At 32.9% G+C, this 27842-nt stretch overlaps 1 protein-coding gene across 11 annotated transcripts in view; it reads right to left on the bottom strand.

Annotated features, from left to right (window-relative positions):
• UBR3 (ubiquitin protein ligase E3 component n-recognin 3) overlaps window positions 1–27842 on the bottom strand; it is a 338509-nt gene that overhangs the window by 206432 nt on the left and 104235 nt on the right. For all 11 annotated transcript variants that reach the window (XM_056797275.1, XM_056797273.1, XM_056797276.1 and 8 more), the window contains 11 exons: window positions 26255–26483; window positions 18327–18506; window positions 17245–17378; window positions 15578–15664; window positions 10673–10738; window positions 10481–10570; window positions 7816–7944; window positions 7677–7729; window positions 7446–7579; window positions 7014–7098; window positions 4576–4718 (listed from right to left, as the gene is read on the bottom strand). In XM_056797275.1, coding sequence (XP_056653253.1) covers window positions 4576–4718; window positions 7014–7098; window positions 7446–7579; window positions 7677–7729; window positions 7816–7944; window positions 10481–10570; window positions 10673–10738; window positions 15578–15664; window positions 17245–17378; window positions 18327–18506; window positions 26255–26483 — 1330 coding nt within the window. The remainder of the gene's footprint in view (window positions 1–4575; window positions 4719–7013; window positions 7099–7445; window positions 7580–7676; window positions 7730–7815; window positions 7945–10480; window positions 10571–10672; window positions 10739–15577; window positions 15665–17244; window positions 17379–18326; window positions 18507–26254; window positions 26484–27842) is intronic.

The raw sequence follows: 27842 nt of genomic DNA, 5'->3' as shown, positions 1-27842 counted from the left end.
TTATAGGCAGAGTAAAACTCAAGAAATAATGGAAAAATAAAGACCAAGTCCCTATCCTTATGAAACTCAAAGTCTATTAAGTTGGTCAATAAACACATGAGCAATTCTAATACAAAATAAATGTGCATGAGTGAAGGTTAAGAAACAAAATGCCACGCTGAGCCTAAAGTATTGTTACACAGAGTAGGTAACTCAACTTTCTCCATTTTTAGCAATATGTTAAGGTAAAATGGCAGTATTTTTAAATTACCATTGGTTTATCTGGAATGAATACTTTTTTTTTTCAAAATCAGCTCCTAGTGCTTATATATATAGCTCTATGGTTTATAAAGGGCATTGTTCACAACTCTGCAAAGTAGATAAACATTATTATTCCCATTTTAGAGAGAAAGGACCTGAGTCTTAAAGATGTTAAGTCTCTTACCCAATCACACAGTTACTACTTTAGGTAGGAATCACCACTTATAACTAGGTCTTCTGACACTAAAACCACCACTCTCTTTCTACTCCTGTCATAAACACAACACTTGGAAGATCCTGGGTCATTATTGAACTAATAGGGGAAAAAATTGATTTTTATTAAAAGTTTCTACTCTCTAAAGCTAACCTTTTTCAATTGGTGCACTAATCAGTATTGGAGGTAAAAGATATACAGATAGATCTGATCATTTGATAAAGATAATCTTTTTCTTTTCCCCAGCAGAATTTTTGTAATATATAAGAATTGGTTTCACATCCTTTCCCTTAAAAAAGTGATTCTTAAAGTGTTGTATGAGGACCCCTAATGGGACCCTAAGACTCTTTCAGAAGGTCTCTGAGGTAAAAACTATTTTATTAATGATTTAAGATGTTATTTGCCTATTAAATAACTCTTCTAATTATATATAAGCCCAGATTTTGTTCATATGCTTCAAACTAAACAGTATCACCAAAAAAAAAGCATCATAACAGATTAATAGAGAATCAGAAATGAGAATATAGCTGCCTTCTACTAAACATTAGAGATTTCCAAAAATACGTAATTCTCACAATTTTTGTGTGAAAATATAGTTGTTTTTCACCAAAAATGTTAATTTAGTTAACGTTAATAGGTTTGCTCTTATTTTTAAAATTAGTAAATCAATATTTTAAAATTCCATCAGTTTTCATTTCTAATATGGTAAATATTGATATAGTCCATATCAACAAAAGCAACTCAGAGTCCTCAGTAGTTATTAAGGGTATAAAAAGGATAAACCCAAAAAAGTTTGAGAACTGCAATCTTTGAGCTTCTTAAGGTGCTGGGACTTTCTGTCTGTCTTCTCACACTTCAGTCTGTACAGATGGCCATGAAAATTAAAGAGTTCTCAAAAGGCACGTAGTAATTCAAGCTGTAAGACAATTGTTTGTTTCAAGTAGATGCCCGGGTCAATGATGATTTCTTTTTCACCTAATTAAAAGTACTTTTTTTCAGTCCTCATTGTCTCCTACCTCTTCCCAGGCTTTGACATCCCCCTCTTTGTTACTGTCATCTCCCTTGGTTTCCATGAAAATGTATTCTCCAGATTCCTTTACTAGCTTGATTGATTGATTTATTATTTCATTCAAAAACTATTTATTAAAGGGGCAGCTGGGTAGCTCAGTGGATTGAGAGCCAGGCCTAGAGATGGGAGGTCTTAGGTTCAAATCTGGCCTCAGACACTTCCCAGCTGTGTGACCCTGGGGAAGTCACTTAACCCCCATTGCCTAGCCCTTACCACTCTTCTGCCTTGGAGCCAAAACACAGTATTGACTCCAAGACGGAAGGTAAGTGTTTAAAAAAATACTATTTGTTAAGTACCTAATTCAGATATATCAAGCACATCTTTTTATGGCTCCTCCTCCTTACCTATTTTCCTCCCAAAATTCTGTACTTGGTCACCTTCTCTACATACTTAGTCACTTCCTATCTATACCCTCCCTTTGTTAATTTATCAAATTCTATTGCTTCCATCATCACTCTATGAAGATAACTACTAAATCATTCTATTTACGCCATCCTCACACCAACAACAAGATCCAATCCCAAGTCATTCAATCATCTGCATGATATTTCTATCAAGATATTCCATCAGCAAAATCCCCCTAAAATAACCCACCCCTCTTAACTTACCACTGCTTTCATAATTACCAAATCTGAAATCTCAAGTTATCTTTTACTCTTCCCTTTCCTTTGCATCCCACATCCAGAAATACAGCCTTTTTCTCATTCACTCTACAACTATCCTACTTCAGATCTTCAATACCTCCCTCATAGACTCACTATTAACAACATCTTAATAAGTTTCACTGCTTCTAATTTCTCCCTTCTCTAATTTACCTTCTTACTGCTCCCAGAGTAATATGTCTGAGGCAACAAGGTATTGTATTAGAAAGAATGCTAGACCTGAAATAAGGAAGACATTAATTCAAATTGTGCTTAGATCATAACTTAGAAGTCTCTTATGTATTTATCCTATTTTAACATATACTGGAATAATATATGTGAATGCCAACTGAACTATAAGTTTCTTTAGGGTAGGGGACATTTCTTGCTTCATCATCAACCTTATTTTTACTTTACATAGTTGCTAAACAAATATTTGATCAATGCAAAAATGTAAACAGTTTTAAAATATTTACCTTGGAAAGGAAATGAAATTTTTTAGTGAAATTTCAATTTAATTTCTTAAAGATATTTAAGGGCATATAATTAATTTACCTTTTTCTTTAATGTAAAAATAAGAAAAAAAATTCTATACTTATTTTAGATTTTTCCCAACAGTCACTACTTCAGTAAAAATAATACTGAAATAGGCTATACATAGAGAAAGGCAGGTTTTTTTCTTTTTAAAAGACTACTCTTCAAAACACATTTTACTTTCATTGGGTGGATGGTAAAAGTTTCAAGTAAATTCCAAAAATGAAACAGACCCATGTTTTCCAAAAAGGATACAAAAATATTTAATATTCACATAAAATGAACAGTATTGCATTTTTTTTTCTTTTGGTTTTTATCTTTGATGACCATGAAATTACAAACTATGTGATTTGATTTTTATCTAAATACAAGGCTAGGAAAGATATACACAAACATTTAAGACTCAACTGTTTTAAGTGGACTAAAATCAATATATTTAAATCTTGGGAATCTTGATATTATAAAACAGTCTTTAAAATGAGCTAGACGTTAGCTACCCCAACACATCATTCATTATAGTTAAAAATTAAACCATTTATTTTTATCAAAGACAAAGATATAAATTAAAATTTATTAAGTTATCACTTTTACCAAAAATATAGCAAGATTTCTAGCTAATTCCTTCCCTTCCTTGGTATTAAGTTACAACTGAATTTTTTTAAAGGTCTTTAACAGTTCTCTACCATCTTAGAGATTTCTAAATCTGAAGTTATGAATGTTCATAATAGCAAACTAGCAATCAAGGCAAAGGGAAGCCACTGTGCAGATCAAATTTGCAATTTTAGCCACTCATAAATTATGCCAAAATATTTTCACAGTATTCACTAACACAATATTCTAAACAAGATGCACATTCAACGAAAGATTTTAGTTATTTAATTCCCAGGACTATTGTGGTAGAATCAAATTCTACAACCAAAAATAATCACACTCTCTATGTATTTCAAGAATTATTTTCTAGGAACTAGATATGTATTATTAATAGTAGAGTATACAATATGAAAAAGTATTAAATATAACTGACACCTTTCTTGGTTTTTAGAGTTAGTTGAGAAACAAAATCCTGGATTTCAGTAGTAGAGTCAGTACCACTGATTTTTTTTTAAATCATTAAGACATGTTATTTCAGGGTTTTCTTTATAACAAAAAGCAGTAAAAGACCACCTGGGAGAAAGAACATACTTCACTAACTTGCTCTACAAGATAAAAAATTTTATAGTCCAATTTCTTATCTACTTCAGGATTATAACAAATTCATCATCTATGAAGACAGGCTATGGGTGATGGCTGTAAAAGTTTCCAATTGAAATTTAAGGGACAAATTTCAGTATATTTTTTAAGTTCCAAAGCATAGTCTTATTATTGCAACAATGCATTCTGATTTAAATTGTTTGAATATTTTAAATGGTTATTTGAAGATGAATATTTAATTTTTAAATTTATAGCTCACATGTAGATTTTCTTTTCTGTAAAATGTATTATTTCATCTTATCTTCCATCAAAATTCTACTATGTTGCTTCTTTATGGTGCAGAGATGAAAGTCCTGGGATTTCAAAACTATTTTACATGAAAGTGAGAAGGGGTTCAGATCAGTATATGTAAAAGAAATACTCACATCAATGAAATTGTGGTTCTTTGAAGTTCTTAAATACTAATAAATAATATTTTGTCCCTGAGGAGTAAGTCTGGTCAAGTATTGCATTAGGGTAACAGAGTTTTCTAAATTATCACCAATTTTTATAAAATTCAAAAATAGTACAGCTGAAAAAAAAAACAAGGCTAAGCAAAAGAAGGTAAAACATTTCCTTCTAGAATAGAGTATTTCACCTTCAGAAAATTAATATTTCAAAAAATATTCTTAAGTACAGTAACATACCTTTTGGAGTATACATTCCTTGTTGCATAGAACCTCCAGGTTCAAAAACAGGAGCTTTAAAATCAGCTACAGCTGACAACACAGATTCAAAACTGTAACTGCCTGGAATAATTCCACTTTTAGGATTGGGATTTTCTGGAATGTGATTCATATGTCAAGAAAAATTAATAGTGACTAGAGTTTGTTTCAAATGATCAAGATACTCTACTACTTTTTAACTAATAGTCCACATATCAAAATATATGACAATACCTGAAAGTGGCCACAAGAGGACTCCACAGTACAACAATTCTGCCAAAACTGTTCCTACCACATAGTTAAAATGATTGTATGTAAATAGCACAGAGTACAAAAAATGTTTTGTTCTTAACATTTTCATGTTACATAGTAGATTTTACCACTAATAGCGAAATCTGTACAGGGTAATTACAGATACTGGGTAAAAAATTAAAAGGAAAATCTTTAAATCTCCTTTTAAAATAATTTTTACTTTTACCATTTTCTGATTTCTATCATTTTTCTAAATATTTAAAGCTGCATACAACCATTTCCTTTGAATTAAAGAAAGTAAATTCAAATATCATCAAGATATTTATAAGATTTACAATTGCAAAGAATGCCTCCTTAGAAATCGTCAAATGATCATCTTTAATTAAGGATCATGAAAGAACTAATGGAAATTAGATGGAGAAACCAACTGTAAGTAAATATTTTACATCAGATATATGTTATGGTACATACCTTTGTTCTATTTTTAATTGGTCCAAGATATCACTGATTATCAAATGTAGATCTGGAAGGAATCTTAGAGATTATCTACTTCAAACCTAAGTCTAATTACAAAGCTAAGACACTTTTCTAGTATACAAAATTGCCTTTTTCCTCTTTTACAGCCCAAGAAAATAACTGCCAGGGGGCAGCTGGGTAGTTCAGTGGACTGAGAGCCACCAGGCCTAGAGACAGAAGGTCCTCAGTTCAAATATGGCCTCAAATACTTCCTAGCTATGTGACCCTGGGCAAGTCACTTAAACCTCATTGATTAGCCCTTACTGCTCTTCTGCTTTGGAACCAATACATAGTATTGATTCTAATGTGGAAGGTAAGAGTTTATAAAAATAATAATACTAATAATTGCCAAATTGAAGCTGGTCATAAAAAGTTTCATAAAGATTATCAAGAAAGTAGTAGTATCACCATTTTATAAATGAGGAAATTGAGGTTCTCAGAAATTATTTTGTTTACCATAACGATATTGAGGATCTACTGCAGGGGTCCCCAAACTGCAGCCCCCTGAGGCCATTTATCCGGCCCCCACTGTACTTCCAGAAGGGGCACCTCTTTCATTGGTGGTCAGTGAGAGGAGTACTGTATGTGGCGGCGCCGCAAAGCACAGTGTTGCTCACGTACAGTACTACTTCTGGTGACATAATCCTTTGCGTGATACCTTGTTCTAAGAGTAACTTAATGAGAACAAGATGCCACACAAAGGATTATGTGGCTGCACAAGGGAAGACATCAGGATGGTGAGTGGTGATCTGGGGGAGGGGATTCTACACTGTGTTTACTGCTGCCCTGATTAGTGGTGGCGGTGATGGGCCTGTGCAAGGTGTGACAGGCCCATCACAGCCAGTGCTGCAGTCTCTGCTACCCCAGACAGTGGTATACAGATTTGTTCATAGTTTTTTTTAATAGTCCGGCCCTCCAACAGTCTTAGGGACACTGAACTGGACCCCTGAGTAAAAAGTTTGAGGACCCCTGATCTACTGTGCATTATAAGATTCAGAATAACATCAAAACAAAGAAAATACAGATATAATATCCTATGCCAATAAAATTCTTAGTACCAAAAAAAATCACATATTTTAGAAAACAACAATCATATTTTAATAGTATGATGTTGTGGATAAAGAACTAATCTCAGGGTCAAAAAGATCTTGGTTCAAGTTCCATTTCTGACATTGGCTGAGTGACTTTGAAGAACTCTATCAAGTTCCCCTAGGCAACTCTCTAAAACTATGAATTGCAAAGAAAATGCTGATCTGCTTTGAAAAAGGAAGCTCTTCAACAAGAATTCCCTATACCTATGAAATCATAGACCCAATAATTTTTGTAAGTTGGAATGATAATTTATTCTCTTTACCTACTTCAATTAACACACAAAAGTGGCATATTATTGTAGAAAAACTAGCAGAATGAGGAGAAACCTGGGGTCCCTTGCATATTATTCTATGAACTTGCTATATATATAACCTTTGAAAAATCATTTTACCTCTCCAAACATTAGTTTCTTCACACAGGAAAGAAGACACAATGATACCCAAAGTCCCTACCAGTTCTAACATTCTTTGACTCTCATTATGAACATATTTCTAATTTCTTTCAATATTAAATTAAATATGCAATCAACTAAGAATTAAACCAATATTTATAAGGATATGAGATCCAGCAATGAACTATGTGTCCTGTCATTCATACAAAGTTGAGCTACCATCTCTGCCCTGAGGATTTCATCATCTGTCATTCCTAAAATAATTAAAAACAAAAATTAGTACATCTAAAACAAGGATAAGACTACAAAGAATTCATTTATCATACATTTTATTTGTCTTTCCAATAAAATGTTCAGTATACTTCAAGAATTAAAGAAAAAAGGATGAATGCCTCAGACATAATTAGTTTATAATTGCTGTTTTCAGTTATTTCAGATAAAATATTAAAGTAAATGAATTTTTAAAAATATCATTTGTAAACCATATAAAAAATCCAGAATAATTTACATTATTCATAGCCTATTTTTTAAAAGTAGGCATCTTAACAGTCTGTTTTTAAAATGGCTGTTCTTTTTACATATGAATAATTGCAATTTTTACCTAAATGTAACCGAAGACTCAACAGAATCACAAGAAATGTGAGGGCTCCTTCTAACATAGATCTCTCATGCTCTGAATCAAGTATTGTATTTTGATGTTGTGAAGCCATTGTCAACAAATCCACTACCTTAAATCTATGGGAAAAAATATATAACACTTAAAATTTAAAAGAGTAAAATATGACTGAAAAATATCCCACAATACCTGATAAAATGCTTCAAAATTGCTTACCTTTCAAAGACAGAGGAAATAAAATAATCTGGATCAAGTCTAGAAGCACAGACCTTTGAAAGAAAATAAAGAATATTTTATTGTTGAGCATTCAACTTTGCTTGAGAGCACAGCTGTCTGAGTTATATGGTGATTTTACCTGTAATAAGTATATATCAGGATCAATCATGGAATTACAGAAATGAGACTGTACATAGGTCATAGCTTGCCCTTTGATTTGAAGGCCATTTCTAACCCACATGTTACTGTGAATTTCAGAGAGACTTGCCTGTTTAGGAAAAAAAAAATTAAATAATAGTATTATTTAGCAACTCAATTTAGGAATATTTATTTTCTACATACAATATGCTCACAAACATGGACAGTGATCTAAAAATATTTTAGGATTATAACTAATCACCAGAACTAGCTAAATATTTTATTAAACTAAAATCTGTTCTAGAATGAATAACTTAAAATAATAATAATAAAATAAAAATAATATATTATTGCTAAAGTAATGTATAAGGAAAATTTTATTTGCAACTTAATGCATTAGTGACTTTATATAATTATTTCTTTAAGATATGAATACAAGGTACTTGATTTAAAGTCTACAAAATTAAAGAACTACTAGTGATATTATATCTCAGCAACTCCCAATAAGGATATAATAATAATATTCAAATACTAGAGTTAAATATAAAACAAGGTTGATATTTCTAATCACTCGTATATGTAAAGATAAACGCATTAAATAATTTGATCAATCTCCAGACACTGGTCCCTGTTTTGGTCCCTAAGACTAGTCATTTTCATTTCACAAATTTTATCACCAATATATGTGGGAATGAGAAGAGAAAGTATATGAAGACTGATTAATTCATGTATTTTATTTGTTCAGCAGCAATTTATTAAGGACCTGTCCTAGATGATACTAATACAAAGAAAAGGTCAACATGAAACCTGCTTTCATGAAGAGTACAGGTAGTAGGGAAAATAAGGCATGTAAACAAATATCTATAATAAAAGTTATAATGTGAAACTTCAATATGAGAAGTACAAATTGAAAAATAAATCAGTAAAAAAAGGACTAAGCATTAATGCCAGTTGAGTCATGGCTGCTGCAATGTACCTATAATGTCCAGTGTATATCTGTTATACTCCTTATAATATAGATAAGACTATGTTTGTTTGTTAGGACTTTTTTGTAAACAAACACTCCTTCTTGTGAATAAATTGACTCTGCATCCTGGAAATGTAACAAGGGACATTATAAACTCCTTAAAGGTTCTATTTTCCTTTAACTAAAAGAACATGCCTCAAGACCATTTCCCTTAACATTGCTAACACTATTTGGAGATAAGTATCCTAAGGTATTATCTGTTCATATTGATTGTTAATTATCCTACTTACCTATGCTACCTGTGCTTTACACCCTAAACTGCAAGGAAAATTTCTTCCCATTTTAAAAATTGTAATACTCATTTCAGCCCAAATGAAGTAGTTTTTTTAGTAGTGTTCTAGTTCATACATGTAACAAATTTCTGCATCCTAAGTGGAGATAAGAAAATGAGAGCAAGATCCTATATCTTCCATCTCATCAAGTCAATCATGGCCCAAGAATGTCTGGTTACTAGATTATGAAAACACCATTAGCACAAATAAGAGTGACCCATATACTGTGCAAAAAGAAAAACCTGGTGAGTCATCTTTAATACTGGCATTCAATCTATTACCGTTGGTACTGCAACCCATATAAGCCATCAGAAAGTTACCACCTCCCACAAGGTGATCTGAGACAAGCAGGCCCGGAAACCTAGAGACTTCCTGAAACCTCTATTAGCTTCAATAAACATCATTAGAATATGTATGTAATTTCTATGTATATGGCCTCTTTCATTCGTGGGCAGTACCACAAATAATTTATCATAAAATCATATATTTACCTGGCAATGGGGGATATGTGTAGAAAATAATATCATCAGTATTTTCTGATCAATTTTCCCCCATTTCAACTATTTACCACAAAATACACAAATAACCTTAATTTATTTCATAAAAGGGGTACAATGTTTCAAATGGACAATAATCTATTAATTTTTTACTGTTATGTAACTGTATTTTAACCTTGTATCTTCAAAAAATCTTGAATCTCCTTAGGAGACATGTATGTCATCATATACACCTTCCTATTCCTCCTTCCCCATTCCCACCCCCCATCCCTGTTTTCCCATTCTCCCCTCCCCTGTCCCATATCACCTAGGCACTGAGTTTTTTATCCTCAAAGGATCTTTAAAAAACTACTTGTAAATTAACTGCTAAAACTATTCCTTAACAAAAAGCAATTTATATAACACATTTGTTAAAAAAAAAAAAGTGATACTAATGGAGGTAGAATTTATAGGATAGTTTTTGGAGAGCTAAAAAAAATCTCAGATACATCAAAGGAACTGAGGACCTGAGAGGTAACCAAGCTTTGAATCAAAGTGTCTTAGTAGCCAAAGGGTTCAGGTCTCTTTATTCACAATGCAATTCTCTTTGTGCTTTTGTAAAAGACCAAACAAAATAGGAAAACCACCATTTCAGGGAAAACTACAATTAAAAGTTAGATTCAAAAAAATTCAAGTGATTTCCCAAAAATGACAGCCAAAAACAATTATTTCAACAATGACAATTATGATAAAAACACACAAAAGTTGGAATAAATTATGTCAAAGGTTCTTTCTGGCACTGTTATGTGATTTTAAGTCAAATAAGACTTAAATAAACTTGATATAATCAACAACTCCTACCTAAAACCTCAAAGAAGCATGAAAACTTACCTGGATTTGGAGTGGGTGAATCATTAGTTTCATCAACATTTCCTGATCTGGTAAAATAGAATCTAGATCTAGTTCTTGACATTTCACAGCCTACAAATAAAATTTAGAGAACTTAGATTTTTTTTCATCTAAAATATGCTTTTCTATACTGTTAGAAAAGGAAAGAACCATAAATACAAGGCCAAATCTTACCTTACTCAAAAACATAGCATAGTAACGATGTAGTGGCAAATGAAAAGTAACCTGGTTAGGAGCTGGCTGAAATACAAAAGAAAATAAAATTCAACACGTGAAAACAATACTTTATGTAATTCCATAAATTTATTCTAAAATAAAACTTCTACTTTGTTTTATTCCTACACCTTAAAAATTCAAGTTTTACTAAAATATTAATGGGAAAAATAGCGCAACTTAAAATTTTTAAATATGAAAATTATTTAAATTAAGCCAAAGAATATAAGTGCATAAGGAAAAAATAGAAATAAAGTTTAAAATGATAGAATAGATCTTCCTATATAGTGACAACCTAAACATCACACTCATAGATAACTTTGATGAAAAGTATGAAAACCATAACAGAGCTACTAAAGAGTTGGAATAATGACTAGATGTAAAATAAATTTTTTTACTGCCACTGGGAGTTGTTTTTTTTTTTTAAGAAATAAATTAATTAATGATATACTAGTGTCAAAGAGGCATGCATGCAAGACAGAAAGCTGAGGACAGAAGAGGTATCAATCAAAAGGAACATTGAATGTTCCTGGGAAAGAAAGTTAGAGCCAAGCCAGGCTGAACTGGGCTGAGAAGCTTCTGGCCTGGACCCTTTTGGTTTCTGGAGCTGGGGGAGAGGCTTGTGAACTAAACTTTTTGGCTGCTTGTGGCTGATGGTGAAGACCCTGAAGCTTTTGCTTACTGGCTGAGATACCTAGCTGATTGACAGAGAAGAAGAAAGAAGAAATATAATTGTCCTATCTCTCAGACTGTCCCTGCTAGTGACTGACTGCCATTTCCCCAATATCCTCCAAACCAAGGTTCCTTGTGAAGAATTGGGAAACCTATCCCTCTTACCTTATCCTCTACCCTTATCCTGTCTTCCCCAAATAAACCCCTTACTTGAGAAATTAAGAGAAAAGAGTATCTTCTCTAAATCTCATAGTTCACACTGAGTGAACTGAAGGAGAAGGGGGACGGGAAGCTAAAGTCTTCAGAAGAGGGGAGGAAACGGGAGGCATTGAGGAAGGAGGGTAGATAAACCTTGATTCATTAGTAATCTAGAATCATCAATATACACCCTCAGGAGTGTCTCTCTATTACACTAGGACATTTTTAGGTGGCAAGGACTCTCCCTTTAATTAAAGCTATTATCTTATAATATATTCAATAACAAGAAGAGAACATCAGAAAGCCTCCTAGAGGAATTCCATGTGAACTGGAACAACCTCCAGGAATTGATGCAGAGTGAAAGGAGCAGAACCAAGAGAGCACTGTACACAGAGACTGATACACTGTGGCACAATTGAATGCAATGGACTTCTCTATTAGTAGCAATGCAATGTCATTATCCAGGACAATCCTGAAGGACTTATGAAAAAAAAAATACCCACATCCAGAGAAAGAACTGTGGGAATAAAAACAGAGAAGAATAAATATTTCCTTGATCACATGGTCCAATGGGGATATGACTGGAGATGTAGACTCTAAATGATCACTCTTTTGTAAATATTAATAATATGGAAGGTTTAGGTCAAAGATACATGTAAAACCCAGTTGAATTGCTCGTTCATTGGCTATAGGAGGGGTAAGGGAGAATAGGGAAAGAATACGAATCATGTAACCATGGAAAAATATTCTAGATTAAATAAATAAATAGGAAGGGAGGAAGGGAGGAAGGGAGGCAGGGAGGCAAGAAGGCAGGAAGGCAGGAAAGTAGGAAGGCAGCCTCCTAGAAGAGAAATTAAAGACCCAACAACTTGTCCTAACAACCTACCCTGAAAAGTTATGGATGAATTCTATCTATTGCCCAGATAATATCACATGGCTAAATAGACAAATGTATAGAGCTCATCCATCAGTTATTTGTTATCTAGGACAAACAGTACAAATGGGCAATGGGAGGAGGAGGAGGAAGAAGAAGAGGAAGAAGAGGAGGAAAGGGAGATAGATGCCCTTCAGGAAACAAAATCTTTAATAAATAGAGCCAGGCTTCGCCAGCAAAAAGAGACGTAGATATTTAATACCAATATCCATAATGTTGTATAAATGCAAGATGTGGAACACAAGGATACCAGAAGACTTGAAAATGGATATCTCAGAGAAAATAATAATGGGGCACATGATAGGTTTAAGGAAATTAAAATTTATAACTAAACATCAAAGAAGTATAGGATTTAAAGATGTCATCAGGGAAATAAATTTAGGAAAAGAAGTTCATTTGGTGAAGGAAAAGGATGACAGGTTATCTTAACTTCCTTATTGAGAATTTTAAAATTACTCCACCCTACTCAGACCGTACTTTAGAAGAACTGATTTAGCTATTTCCTGATTAGTAACAATGGAGATATTTGGTCTAACAGAATCAAGTATTGGGAATTCTACATTTCTCCACCCTACTTAGTATAACAAGGTCAGGAATGTCTACACCATACTCAAGGATTAAGTATCTGAGAAAATGGCCTTCAACAGACATGTGCAGAAACAGCGGACAAACCCCTGGGCTGTCCTAAGTCAAGTTAAGCTAACATTGGTACAGATGAGACGCAGGAAACTGAAGTAAAACCCTACATATCTACATAGGGCACGTCACTTCCTCTCTTCGGGCTCTTTTCCCAGAGAAGTGTCTCTGGCTGGCAGCATGCTAAGCATTCCAACATCTTGGCGTGGTGGCAAGCTATTTGTCTGAGTTTTGGTGGTGAGTTTGCCCTTGAGCTAATTCAGGTTCAGGCACCTTGGCTGAGCCCTCTTGGAGTTCAGGTTGATTCCTTACTCTTTTATTCTCTAAAACTTTACCTTCTAGAGCCTCTAATATTCCCACCCTGCACCCTTTCCTTCTCCCTTCTTCTTAAATTTCTTTCCACTATATTAATTAAATCACCATAAATTTCCAGATTGACTTAGGTAATTTTTTTTTTGTTATCTGGGATATCCAAGGCAACTAATAATTAATATAGTTTAGGTCACAACGCTAAAATTATCCTTTACATTATCTTAACTTCCTAGCAATTTCTTAGTCAATACTGGAATCACTGATAGATGTTTAATCCACCATCCTGACAACAAATGAGAACTGTTGACCTAAATTGACACAAACTAGAATCAGGTACCTTCACATCAGAATCATAAACAGCCAGAAATATTTCTGAAGAAAAACCAACCAACAGACCAACTTCTATTATTTAAATTATAAGGATGATATTAGAAAATAAGTATTGTTTTATTAGTTTAGAGATAAGAAGTAGAGAGGCTGTCTTGAAAAAGAAGTGGAATTTGAAGCAGAGCTGAGAGAGCTTGTTAATTTCAAATGTTGACAGTTAAAACATTTTTTCTGTCAGTTACTCTCTCTGGCAAGTGGCAGTTGGTCTTTGGCAGTTGACAGAGACACACACTCAGAGATTCTCTCTCAGGGCCTGAAGGAGCTTAGTGTTTTCTTTTTCCAACTTGGGAAACACTAGACTATTTCTGTCTTCATAAATTGATTTATATCTGAGAAAACCAAAGAAATATCTGGTCTTTGATTTGGACTCTGAGTCTGACTCAGAATCCAACAAGATTCTTTTTGAGACTCATCCAGTTAGCCTTTGTTATTTTATAACTGTAAGGCAAAGTTAAGAATTATAAGGATAATAGTGGTAGTTTTATTTAGAATAATATAAACTTGGGTTAGTCAGATCAGGGAGGATTAGTATACCCTGTGAAACACAGGAGAATCAGTTCCTTGCAGAACCAGGGAGTTTATATTTGGGTGGATTTAGAATCCTTTAGAATTAGAAATCCTTGTTATCCTTATATATTTCAATAAATATTTTATTTTTTATAATAAGAGTCTCTTTAGTGTCCTTGCACCTGGCCATGAAGGGAAGTTCACATTTGAGCTTCACTTTATCACTGAAGAGATAGCACTGAGAGAAGGAAGGGAAGAAAGGGAGGGAGATAATTGATAAATTATGATATATATATTTATATATATATGATATATAGTAAATAATAATATATAATATATGCAATATATAATATAAAAGATAATTGATAAAATATATTATTTTAATACTTTCTACAAAAAGCACAAAGCATGATACTATTTACCTCTTTCAGTTCCATATGCAATCTAACATTCTTTCATTAACTCTATCTAAACCACATGAAAATTTTTACACTTGGTATCCTTCTGAAAATATTTCTTTATGAAGCTAAATGAAAGCAGTAGTCTACTCCCACAAAGACAGCTGCTATCAATATGCATATCATTCAACTAGATTTTTACATACTCCATTCATATATCACCCTCTGATATTAAGATATTTTAATCAGCTATCTCACTGTATTCAAATTAGAAGCAATCTCAAAGACTGCTACCTTTGTACTTGATTCCTCAATGATATTATCAGTCTTCTTTGGTTAATGGCATTTCTTTCTTAAAGATTAGTCTGTTATTCAATTGTGTAAGTACTGTATCTACTAATTTATACTTTATTCCTACTACAGGCACATCTTTTAGTCATTTGAGATTCATAGTTTTGATAATCATTGCCATCAATGTTTAGTATCCCATGTCTAAGTGCAGAAACACTTCTATACTTGCTATTAGCTTATATGCCTTCTATATTATATCTATAATCTATATCTGTATCAAGAAATATCTGATTAAATAAATACTCCCATCTCCACGAAAACAACAAAAATTATTATGACTACTTAAGTGTTTTCTCTATGCTTAAAAAAAAAGAAAAACCTTGACTTTTTTTCAGTGTACATTATTAAAGCAATAATTTCTTACATAAGTAACCATCTAACTTTTTTGCTTCTCATTTTACTTGTAGGCATCATTCTCCAATTATAGTTTAAGGTCAAACATTTTTGCTCAATATTTTGACAAATACATACCTCATCAACAAAGTTAATAGCATCAAACCAGTCTTGAAGTGCTTCTAGGCAATATCTAACAACATTTCTTGTATATTCTTGTGTTTCCTATAAACAAAAACAAAAACTGTAAAAACAGAGCCTGTAAATGTCTAGGATCTTCAGAGACAAGTGTTATATTAACCAATAACATATGGCAATAGTTAATATAGTGATTTGTTATTCAGTCAAGACTCTTCATGGCCCTGTATTTTTTTTTTTTTGGCAAATTCATACTGGAATGATATGCCATTTCCTTCTCCAATGGATCAAGGCAAAGAGGTTAAATGACTTGCCCAGGGTCACATACCTATTACGTGTTTGCAGCCAGATTTGAATTCAAATATTTCTGATTTCAGGGCCAACACTTTACCTACTACACCATTTAGCTACCTCACCTTAGTGATTAGTGGCCCCTATAGATTATTTATCTATTTCACTTGAGAAATTACAAACTGTATACCAATCAAAAGTATTTACTAAAAACATCACTATGTGCCAGGCCCTGGGGATAAAAACACAAAAATCAAACAAGCCCAACTTTCAGGGATATTATGCTCTAAAGAGGCTATAAGTAGCCAGCATTATCAATAAAACATAAGTATATGAGACATAAAGAATATGTATTATTGGAAAAAGGAGGAGAGTGAAAGGAATACTCTAGCATTGGGAAAAAGGAAAAAGTGATAGACAGAATGTTGAACTAATACCCATAAAAGACTAAAAAAAGAACAAGAGCATCCCAGTATATTGGGTAAATACCTCTAAACTTAAGTCATTAAAAGATCTGAGCAATTTGTAAAATATATTGGGAACTAAGTAAAAAAATTTTTTTAAAAAGAGTAATTCCCTAACTGATGCATGATCAAAGGATAGAAATATCAGTTTTAGAGGAAGAAACCAATTTTATTTGCTGTTTTCTAGCCTGGTTCTAACTGGTTCTCATTACACTAACAATCTATTGGGGATAATTCAGAGATCGAGAGAAGGGGACTAATAGAAAAAAAAGAAAGAGCTGATTAAGATGTTTTAGAAATAAGTGATCGGGAAAAATCAAGTTACAAGGCCTAAACAAGATAAAATTGATAATTATCACAGACCACAAGATCATAACAAAAATATAAAGTAAACAAATATCTATAAGTTATAAATACCATACCAAAACAATATGAAAAATGAGAGGCAGTTTAGACAATGTGGATGCAGTACTTTGAAACCAATATATGTTATCCAATTAGAAATATATATGTATATTATACACACATAGTAATTATATATTAACATCTTAATTTAATTTTAATGACTTATAGTGAAAGCTATCTCAATACCTGCTTAGGAGTTATATAATGTTTATGCTAATTATGTTGTTTGTGACGTTTAACAGTGATCAACAAAACTCATTCAAAGTCTGATCTTATTCTGTGGAATATATAAGTAATAATCACCATTGACCAAATAACCCCAGTGTGATGACTAAAAAGAAGTATTTCCCATTGACCCATATTCCAAAAGCTTTGCCGCTTCCATTTTTAATCAAGCTAGTTAACATGTGCCAAGTTAGTGTTTATCATGCAAGGTGAAGAAAAATTACCTAAAAATTAAAATCATAAGTATATATGTAAAAAACAGTTAAAATGTTCTCATCATACCCTAATTTTGCAATGTGATAATAGTCCCCACATTGGTTGTGCACAAGCCTCAAGCTCAGCAGCAAATGCAGCATAGTAGGTCTGAGATTCAAATTCCACGTGTTCATTTAGTTCTCGTTTATTTAAGTTCATACCTTTTAAAAATTAAGATGGAAATAATAGAAAAATGTAACCATTAAAAATTGCAAAGAGAAAAACTTTAAAAATCCAATATCCAGCCTAATATTCTATGACATGTTCTTCCAAATGATCACAAATACTTTAAATTTACCAACTAGGATTCATTTCACAAGATTAACAAAAAACCCTAAATATGTAATGGTCTGAGAAATCTAAAAGTTTTCTATTCATAAGTTTTCTCTTTCTGACTTATAATGAGTTATACTAGTTTAAGGGAGGGGAAAACTAAACCAAATTTAATATTGAATAAATATCTAATATAATTTAATATCTCAAATAATTCTTATAGACCAGATGGAATATTTTGGTACGAGTACACAAAATATTTTTAAAAGAAACTACTTATCTCATTGAATCCAACTGTCAAAAAATTAGTGGTGGAAAGGACCTAAGAGTTCATCTAGCTCAATTGTCTCACTTTGTAAATGAAGAAACTGAGGCCAGAAAGGTAAAGAAAGCAGACAGAACTTGAACTCAGATACTTTTCCAAGTATTCTTTTCATTGCACTATGCATCCTCAAGCTTGGCTTTTAAAAATTGTTTTCTAAATTATAAAAACCACTACTACAATAACAATAATGGGCATAAACCTTGATTTCAAGATTCCAGCTCGAATGAATAATTTCTTTGGTCCAAATCTAGGACTTCATTTGCACAGGAACTCCCTCCATCAGCTGAAATATTCATCTGAAACTAACTACCGGAGGCTAAATGATTTGTTCATGGAACATAGTATTTTTCCAAAGCAGGGCTTGAACCCAAGTCTTTCCATCTGTAAGGTCAGTATAGTACCCACCACTTCATAATATACCTTCTATTCTAATTATAGCTTAATTATTTTAGCAGCAGACAGTAAGCATTGTAATAATTAAAAAGAAAGCAATGTAAAAATAAAAATATACCTTGAAAAAATGACACGAAGTTCATCCAAGTAACTAACAAACCATGATCCTCTAGGAATTTCTTTGCCACACTTTGATGTGAAAGTATATTGATAAAATCACTGACAAGAGGCCAATAAGTATTGTTCTTCAATAGTGCTTCTCCACAGTTCACTACCACATGTAAACTGTTTTCTTCATCTAAAAAAATAAAAATACCAGAAAATATATGTCCTCAAAATTATTTTATAAAAATTGGGCAATGACAAATTTTAGATTAGACTCAATTCAACTTGCATTGAATAAATTAAGAAATTTGTATGTTAACAAAAATAAAGATTATTTCCCTGAAGCTTCTAACAAACTATTTTTTCTCATCATTAAATGGACCTGTGACTTAGTTAACTATCTCATCTTGTCAAACTCATTTCAATTCTAGTAGCATATTGTAAAGTAACTCTTACTAACTTACTACACCTACTACTACTCTAAGGAAACCAATAAATTTGAATAATAATTGATATAAATTATTTATAAATAAGATTTTTGAAAGACCATGTCCCAAAAGTTTCTAAGCTACATATAACTTTTGACCTAATTCCTAGGTCAATAACCTAACATTATTCCTAGATGTATACACCAAAGAGATAAGAAAGAGGAAAAGGACTCATATGCATGAATTCTATGTACAGTAGTTCATTTTATAATGGTTAAGTACTGGAGACTAAGGAGATATTCATCAACCAAGGAATGACTAAACAAAGTATGAAATATAAATGTAATAGAATACTACTGTCGTAGAAGAAATATGAAAAAGCCATCTTCAGAGAAACTTGGGAAGAGTTATATGAACTAATGCAAAATGAAATGAAAAGCAGAACAATTTATGTAAAGACAAGCAACTTTGTAAGACTTGGAAATGCTAAACAACACAATGGCCAACAACTTTTCTAAAGGACCCATATAATGAAGCATGTCATTCATGTCCTGACAGAAAAGTAATGTAATCACAATAAAAAGTGAAATCTATTTTTGAGATATGGGCAATGGGGAATTTGCTTTACTTGATTGTGTGTATTTTCTAAAAGAGTTTTGCTTTCCAAAGGGAGGGAGGGAAGAAGAGAAAATATATTTTTGTTAATAGAAAAAAATTAACTTAATTTTTAAATGTGTTTACAAAAATTAATAAGGGAAGGGAATGAACATTCATTACATACCTATTATGTGCCAGATCTTATGCAAACTCCTTTAGAAATATTATCTCATTTGATCTTCACAGCAACCCTTTGAGGTCAATGCTATCATTACTCTTCTTTTCACAATGAGGAAACTGAGGCAGACAATATTCCTGACTCCAGGCCCGGTGCTCAATACATTGTACCACCCCACCGTACCATCTAATATGGGTTATTTACTCAAATATAAATATTTTCCCATATTATAAAACTCATATAAATTAATAGCTAGCATCTTTATAGATCTTTATGGTTTGAAACATGCTTTACATGTTTATGTTATCTCATTCAATCTTCATGACAACCTTTTGAAGAATTTTTATTTTACCCACTTTAAGGAGGAAGAAACTGAGGGCAAGGGAAGTTAAGTGAATTTCCCAAGTAGTAAAGTGTCTCAGGAAGGACCTGAACTTGGATCTTCACAACCACAAATTCAGCACTCTTATCTACTGCCTCCTCACTGCCATCTAAATGCAAGTGACATATTTTTAAATTTTTTTGCATTTTTATTACTATATCATTCAAGAAAATTATTAAGTATAAGGATATCAATTATTTACAAATAAGATTTCTTTAAATACCCAGGTGTTAAAAATAAAAGAGAACTTAAAAAAAAGAATTCTTTGCCTCAAAATAATATTTAAGATAGTACAAGATTAGTATTTATAAATTTCTTTATACAATTTTTTTTGCTTCTATGTGGTTTTCTCTAGTTCAGATTGTTGTGCTTTGATTTAACCAATCAAGCGATAAAAATTTATTTAAAGTCTACTATATACTAAGTGCTGAGGATAATAAAAGAGGGAAAAGACAATGCCTGCCATCAAGGAGTTCACAATCTAATATAGGAGACAATATGCAAATGAATATCTGCAATATATATACAAGATATATAGGAAATAATTAAAAGGGGAAAGCACTAGAATTAAGAGAGGTCAGGAAAAGGTTTGCTATAAAAGGTGAAATTTTAGTTGGAACTTAAAAGAAGACAAAGTCAGCAGACAAAAATTATGAGAGTGTACATAGCAGGTATGGGGAGAAATACACAGGGCTGAGAGACAGTGTCTTGTTCATGGAATAGCCAGGAGGCCATAGTAACTAAATGAAAAACTATATGTAGAAGGGAAATGTGCAAAACACAGGAAAGATAGGAGGAGGCTGGATTAGGAATGTAAAGGTTAAATTAATTCTCCCCTGATTGTGAAAATAAAATTAATTAACTCTCCCCTGATTTGTAAAGATTAAATTAACTCCCCTGCCCATTTTTAGATTTAATCACCAAAAGGGTAAACATTCCACTTAATCACTGAGTGGGAGAGGTCTGTGACCCATGTGTGCAATAGTGGGTGACAAATCAGAATCAAACTGACTGCCTCCTGGGCAGTCCTAAGCAAGGCTTTAGTCATAATTGGTAAATGTAAAAGTGGAGGAAGGCACAGGAAGTAATGCAAAAGAAAGTGTCTTTAAAAGAGAGTTTCTTAGCTGTGTGACCCTGGGCAAATCATTTGACCCCCATTGCCTAGCCCTTACCACTCTTCTGCCTTGGAGCCAATACACAGTATTGACTCCAAGACGAAGGTAAGGGTTTAAAAAAAAAGAGAGAGAGAGAGTTTCTGTGAGAACTTCTTCTGGAGTTCTGAGTTCCGAGTTGGAGGATGATGAAGAATCTGCTGACTGGACCTGAGACCCTGTACTTGGTGAGACTATCCTTGAATCTCTCCCTTTGGACTGACATGTGGTGAATGAAAAGAGCTGACTCCTTTCCTGGATTTTCTGAAGAGACTAACCTCAGGAGAGACCTATCCTCTTGAGAAAGGCTCCTTGCATCCCCAGGTCTTCGGCTCAAAGCCAAGGCCTCTCCAGCTAAGGACTAGACTCCCCTACCTGGGTTGAGTCAGGGGTTGGAGCAAAATACTTCGTGATTAGGCTAGATATATTATGCTAACCTCTCTCTGATTTCTTACTTCACTCTTTCTAAATTTTGTAAATAAATTGTTAAATAAATCTTTTTGGAATTTCATAAAATTCCTAGCAACCCTATTCTTAAATTATCCTTTTATAAAAAACCCTTTTTTCCCCTTACAGGAAGGACTCTGAGTACCAAAGGATTTTCTATGTGATTCAGGAAGCAACAGGAATTTATTGGAATTTATTCAGGTGAAAGTGGTAGGGGTGGTGACATGGTTGGGCCTATATTTTAGGAAAATCACTTTGGTGGCTTGAATGAAGGATAGATTAGAGAAGGGAGAGACTTAAGGTAGGCAGACCCACAAGCAGGATATTGCAGGTGAGGTGATATGGTCCTAAAATAAAGTAATGGCAAAAGGAGCAAGAGCTAAGTACCCCCTGAGGGTAGTTATAAACATACACCAGAAGCACTAGGGCCTTTAATGACCAAAGCAGAACAGTCAGTGAACAGGCAAATACAGAAACATTCAGACCATACCCCAAAGTTCGAGAGCCCCTAATACCTAATCCTTAGATACCAGAGAGTCTGGGAAAACCAGCATTCCAAACCCTAAAGACACAGCAGGTAAGTAGAGGTCAGCAGCCCAGGGAATACAAAGCTGACCATCCCACTCAAAAACAGGATGCAGAGTTGAGACCTTTAGAAAAAATCTCAATTCAGGAATAAAAGCTAAAAAGATTACAGAATTGAAAACTTCAACCTGAAGACACCGCAAACCCAGAAATCCCTTTTAAAAAAAAGAGTAACTCTCTTGGCAAAAGACACTAATAGGAAAAAGTTTTTTTTTTTCCATAAGTACTATCTCATTACCTACAAGTAATGAAGAGATTTTTTTTAATCTTAAACTCTGTAAGAAACAATTAGGAGAATAAATAGCTCAGAGAAAGTGCTAAAATTTATCCAACTAACAGTTTCTCTGAATCAAATCAGAGATCAATAATTCCTTGAGACATGAATTATTAGTAAAAAATCAAAACTGAAATGTAGAAGAAACATGTATATAAAATTATATAAAAAAGACTTGTAAAAATGGTAATGAATAATATAGGAATCATTGGACTATTGAAAAAGCATGATTTTTTTTAAAAGCCTGGACAACATACTTGAAGTAATCATAAATTAAAAGTGTCAAGATCTATTAGAATAAGCAAAGTAAAGGCTTTTTACTTTACAAAGAAAGGAAAAGTAAAGATAGAAAGATCCTACCAATCATCTCCTGAAAGAAATCCAGAAATGAAAAGTTCCAAGAATTTCATGGGCAAAATCCAGAACTACCATACATTATTCTAAAAAACAATGCTTTCAAAAAACGGTGCCAAAAAGAAGTTCAAGTACCAGTGAACTACTGTCCAGATCAAATACTGGATCTGGAGACTTCTATTAAAACTGAGAGGAATAATATACTTTATAATATACTCAAAAGGGCAAAAAATATAGAAAAATTAACCTCACTAAAGTGAATATAAAATCCTACAGATGAAAAAATGAATTTTTAATAGAAGACTTTCAAATATATCTAATGAAAATACTAGATCTAAGTAAAACTTTGAAATGCAAACATAGAAATACAGAGCAAACCAAAAATATTGATTTATTCAGTTAATTGAAAGTGATTATATCATTATAATCATCTAATAATTATAATAATCTAAATTATATAACATCATAACAGAGAGGAAAAAAAACAAGTGTTTCTTCAGAACCTTGATATGTTCAAAGGATATTAAAGAGGCTAAATAATAAAAACAGAGAACCAGGGGATGAAATGGTTCCACTTTTACTGAGAAGAAAAAGAAAAGTAAAAGTAAAAGAAATATACTAGCATAGAAAGAGGAAGGAAATGGAGCTTGCTCTTTCTCATAATTAGGGTAACATGAGAAGAATAATTAAACAGAAAAGAAAGGGTGGAGGAGATTGAACACCATGTGAACCTTACCCTTATCTGAAACAGACAAAAGAAAATTGAATATACATACACACTGAATTTGGTACAAAAATACATCAGAGGAATTGGGCAAACAAGTAGAGATGGGAGGGAGGGTTACAAAGGACCATAATATTACTGGAGAATAATGGGGGAGATAGTGAAGCAAAACAAACAACCCTAAAGACAATGAAATTAAAAGGGGGAAAAAATCAATGAACTAGAGAAATTAAGGGGATGTTCATCAACAGAGGAGTGGCTGAACAAATTATAGGATATAAATCTAACGGAATATTAAGGAAATGTAGGAAATGACAAAAGAGAGAACTGCAAACAATTCTTAGTATAATGCTGAGTGAAGTGAGCAGCAAGAATAATTTATAGAACAGCATCTTCAAAGAAAAGTAACTTTGAAAGACTTAAGAACTCTGACACATGCAGTTCAAAGTATGTCTCCAGAGTACCTGTAATGAAACATATTACCTATCTCCTCACAAAAAGAAGTTGGACCTGAGGTGCAGAGAGATATACATTTTTTTCTAATTATAGTCATAGGTTAAGTTCATCATGCTTCATTTGTTACAAAAGGTTTTTTCACCTCTCTTTTTTAATTTGGGGTAGGACATATAAGAGGGTATCACAATATTAATGCAAAATATGTTTGAAGTGTTCAGAAAAGAAAAAAAGGAAATATAAACAGGAAAGTTTTGAAAGTAATATGTGGAAATGATTTTTTTACATAGAATGAAATGGATACTAACAGTTTCAAATGCAATCTTTTTTGTGTTCTGCTTATAAACATGGAAATGCTCTTGATGTTTAAATTCCCAATTTAAAAAAAAAATGCTAATGCCATCCAAAAAAACTAGTTAGAGGGAACAGGTCTTAAAATAAAAACCATCTAGCACTAGTTTAATTATTAAAGCCACTATTTAGAAATATGGAGCCTTCAGTGTTCATAAAGAATAAGAGAATATATATAATATTTCATGTAATAAGTAAAGAAAGTGATTCCAAAATTTATTTTGTTCAATAAGAAAAAAATAAGGTGTGTGTAGCAAATTTCTAGCATACTCCAGAATCATCTTCCAAAAAAAGTATCATATGAAGGTCAATTTAATTTTTTCTCAGGAATTTTATAAAGAATCCTTTTATTTAAGAGCAATAGCTACCACTGAGTGGCTACTGCTAACTACTTATAAAGTACAAATATAATAAGTCTCTCAATTTATACTGTAATAAAATGGAAGTTCTTATCTTATTTTAAACTCCACCACAAGTCTAAGTGTAGAAATGTCAGTTTTCAAAGTTGAGAATGGGGAGGTGGACCATATATGGGTGCAATAAGACAAGACTCAACAGTCAAGCCTTACTTTTTCAATCCTTTTTTGTTTCTTTAAATCTAGCAGAGCAAGTCTGATAGAAAAGCAGTAATAAAAGGTATATGTAAAAAGAGTACAATGAGGAAGGCATAAGAAGAATTAAGAGAGAAAGAGAGATACTAAATGACCAGAAAGATCACAGGTAAATTTGGAATAATCAGTAAAAAAGTAAATGACACAGGTCTGTCAGAAAAATATAAAAGAAGTAAAAGCTAAAAGAGAAGCTCTAGAAAGCAAAGAGAAGACTGTATGTTGGAAGAGAAGTAAAGAGTAATGGCATACTCAAATCCAAAATTGTTAGGCTTGGGAGGCGAAGTATCTGTAATTGTTAAGGTGAAGAGAGTCCCTATATAGATGATATAAATGGGTGATTGAGATTTTTTTTAACCCGGTTTGCCAGAGTAGTCCCTTCAAGGCCAGAGAGCAAAAATGTCTATACACTCTCTGTCAGACCAGTAAGTAACCAAATCTGATTGCTTCTTTAAGATAACAAGGTTTAATAAAGTTGATAATGGGGTATGGGATAAGGGACTTACCATATGACTTTGATAGAAAGTCTCTTCAGTCCTCAACAAAAGTCGAGGATACTCTGAATACACTCTCTGCCTGATATTTACCTTCTATTCTTAGCTAAACCTAGGCTAAACCCATGTAGGAACAAGTCTCTAAATTATAGGTTGAATAGATATGAAGTCAGGCTTCAGGAGCGATCCGGTCTACCTCCGATGATAAGCCCCAAAGGCAAACTGAGCAGTTCAATCAGCTCCCTCTCAGATCTTGCTCTTCACAGTGTCACAGGAGAGTTATAAGTCTCAGCAGTTTTCAAACTCTAGTTAAAACCTCTTTCAGGGTGTGTGGAGTCAGGAATGATTTTCCCTTTCCAAGGGTTGGAGCAGGGGTATTGGAGCTGGTTGTCCCTCCAGGGTCAAGGAACAACTCCCCCGAGTGGTCATTGGTATCCCAGCAATCCCCTCTCCTCCAAGATTCTAACATTGTCCAGCTTAAGACACTTCCCTAGCTATAGAATCCTAAGCAAATTACTGCATACGCTAAGTCTATGTCATGACTGGGAAAATAAAGAAAAAGCTTTTATCATCGAAAATTGTCATTAGAGGCTAATTTGCAAGACTTCGTGTAGATCAAGAATTCTAAGATCATATATTTAGAACTACTAGGATGGGTCTTACAAGATCATCTAGTCAAACCATTGTCTTTATTTCAGAGTAAGAGAAAAACTGTATAAGACAGTATAAGTCCAGAACATCAATACATCGCAGATTTGTCAGATCATAGCAAAGGGAGTAACAGTGCCCTATGAGTGGAACTACTTGCTTTGTTCTGGAGTTCCAGTAGGTGTAGGAGAAGAGGGAGCTAACATGGGAAAGGGGGAAAAGGGGGTTTTGGTCCCTTACAGAAATGGGCACCAAATGTTGCTTTACCTTGTAGCTCACTTTTGATAAGGCAACTTTCCATCATGTACAATAGGACAGTGACCATGATATCCAGCAACTGACATTCTTCTGTTACTTGTCTTGCTAGTTCCTCATTGCTGAATAGCTGAACACTAATATGGACAATTCTGTTAGACATCGTGTCTGATTCATGACTCTTCTTCAGTGTTTTCATAATAAAAGCATAATGCTGGACAAAGGTTTTTGTAAAAGCAATCTGAAAAATAAATCAATGGATTAGTGTATTTATAGCTATGTTGTAAACATCAAAGAACTAATATTTTAATATTTAAAGCCTGAGCAACTAAGACTACTGTGAGGTATGGACATAAGATACCACTTCTCTTTATTCACAAATGTATAGAAATAACATGCAATAAAATAAAGTTCTGTCATCTACTCTATAAATATCAGAAGCTCAATTCTTTAATCAATAGCAGCAGTAGTATAGGTTAACTCAGCAGGAGAGTGAATCAATTTGAATACCCTAAAATAAATAATCTACTTTTATATCATCTAAAAGTAAGCCACCAATTTTGCAAAGACACACTGAAATATTGCTTCTATACCATCTTTTCTTTTCCTATTTCAAGTACACACACACACACACACACACACACACACACACACACACACACATATTTCCTTGTTCACATCATTTACTTAGAAGATGAGACATACAAAAGCATGGGACTGCCATATCAAGTTTCATTCCCAATAGGCTTCATTACCTACACAAGAACTACAATATATCAGTTTTCTAAATCAATTTATTTTCATATAATTCAGTGCTTAATATTTACTCCAAAAAAGGCTGTTTTATACCACTATAATTATATCAAGTCAAGTACTCAATATGAATATTTTAAATAAACAAAAAATACTGCAAATATGGTAAAGAAATTTTCTAATGCACATATTAATTATATTGACACAATTTCACTTTGTATTTACTGTAGTCATTTCACAATTAACTTGGGTAATGGAAGACAGCATTAGCTCAATACAATTAAAATTGACCAATTATCTACTAAATTTGTTTGGGTAAATCTTCCAGAACAGGAACACACACTACCAAGGAAGCAACCATTTAGCCCCATAACACTGAAAGTAGAGAGTATTAGAAACTGTTTTGGGGTACAGTCTCTCCTTCCCCTCTCCTCATTTAAAAAAAAAGATCCCTGAGCCATTTCTTCAGAAACAGATTAGACATGAGACAGGAGTTCATCAAGAAAGCTCCAGCTTTTCAAAGAATCTGTTGCTATAGTGCATGGATTATACAACATAATCTACTTCTTAAAAAAAACCTAAGAGTTCATTAGAGATTCCGTTTTCTAAGCTCAACAGACATAGTGTATCAATGTTAAATAATCAAGGATTCTAAAAATTTCTAAAACTTTCATTTTATAATATGGAATTTTCTCTGTGAACATTGTTTCCAAATATATCTTATCCATGAAATATTAACTATCAAGTCAAAAGTCATATGACCCAAGTCCCTTTAACATATCTGTTAAAGATACCAAAGAATTAAGATTTGACTTTTCGCAAGCTAAAAGGAAAAAAAATCTTATTT

This window comes from Monodelphis domestica, chromosome 4 (assembly GCF_027887165.1).
Source record: "Monodelphis domestica isolate mMonDom1 chromosome 4, mMonDom1.pri, whole genome shotgun sequence".
In the NCBI taxonomy this organism is placed as follows: Eukaryota; Metazoa; Chordata; class Mammalia; order Didelphimorphia; family Didelphidae; genus Monodelphis; species Monodelphis domestica.
The sequence above is the reverse complement of the archived record's forward strand: the minus strand, read 5'-3'. Positions and strand labels throughout refer to the sequence as shown.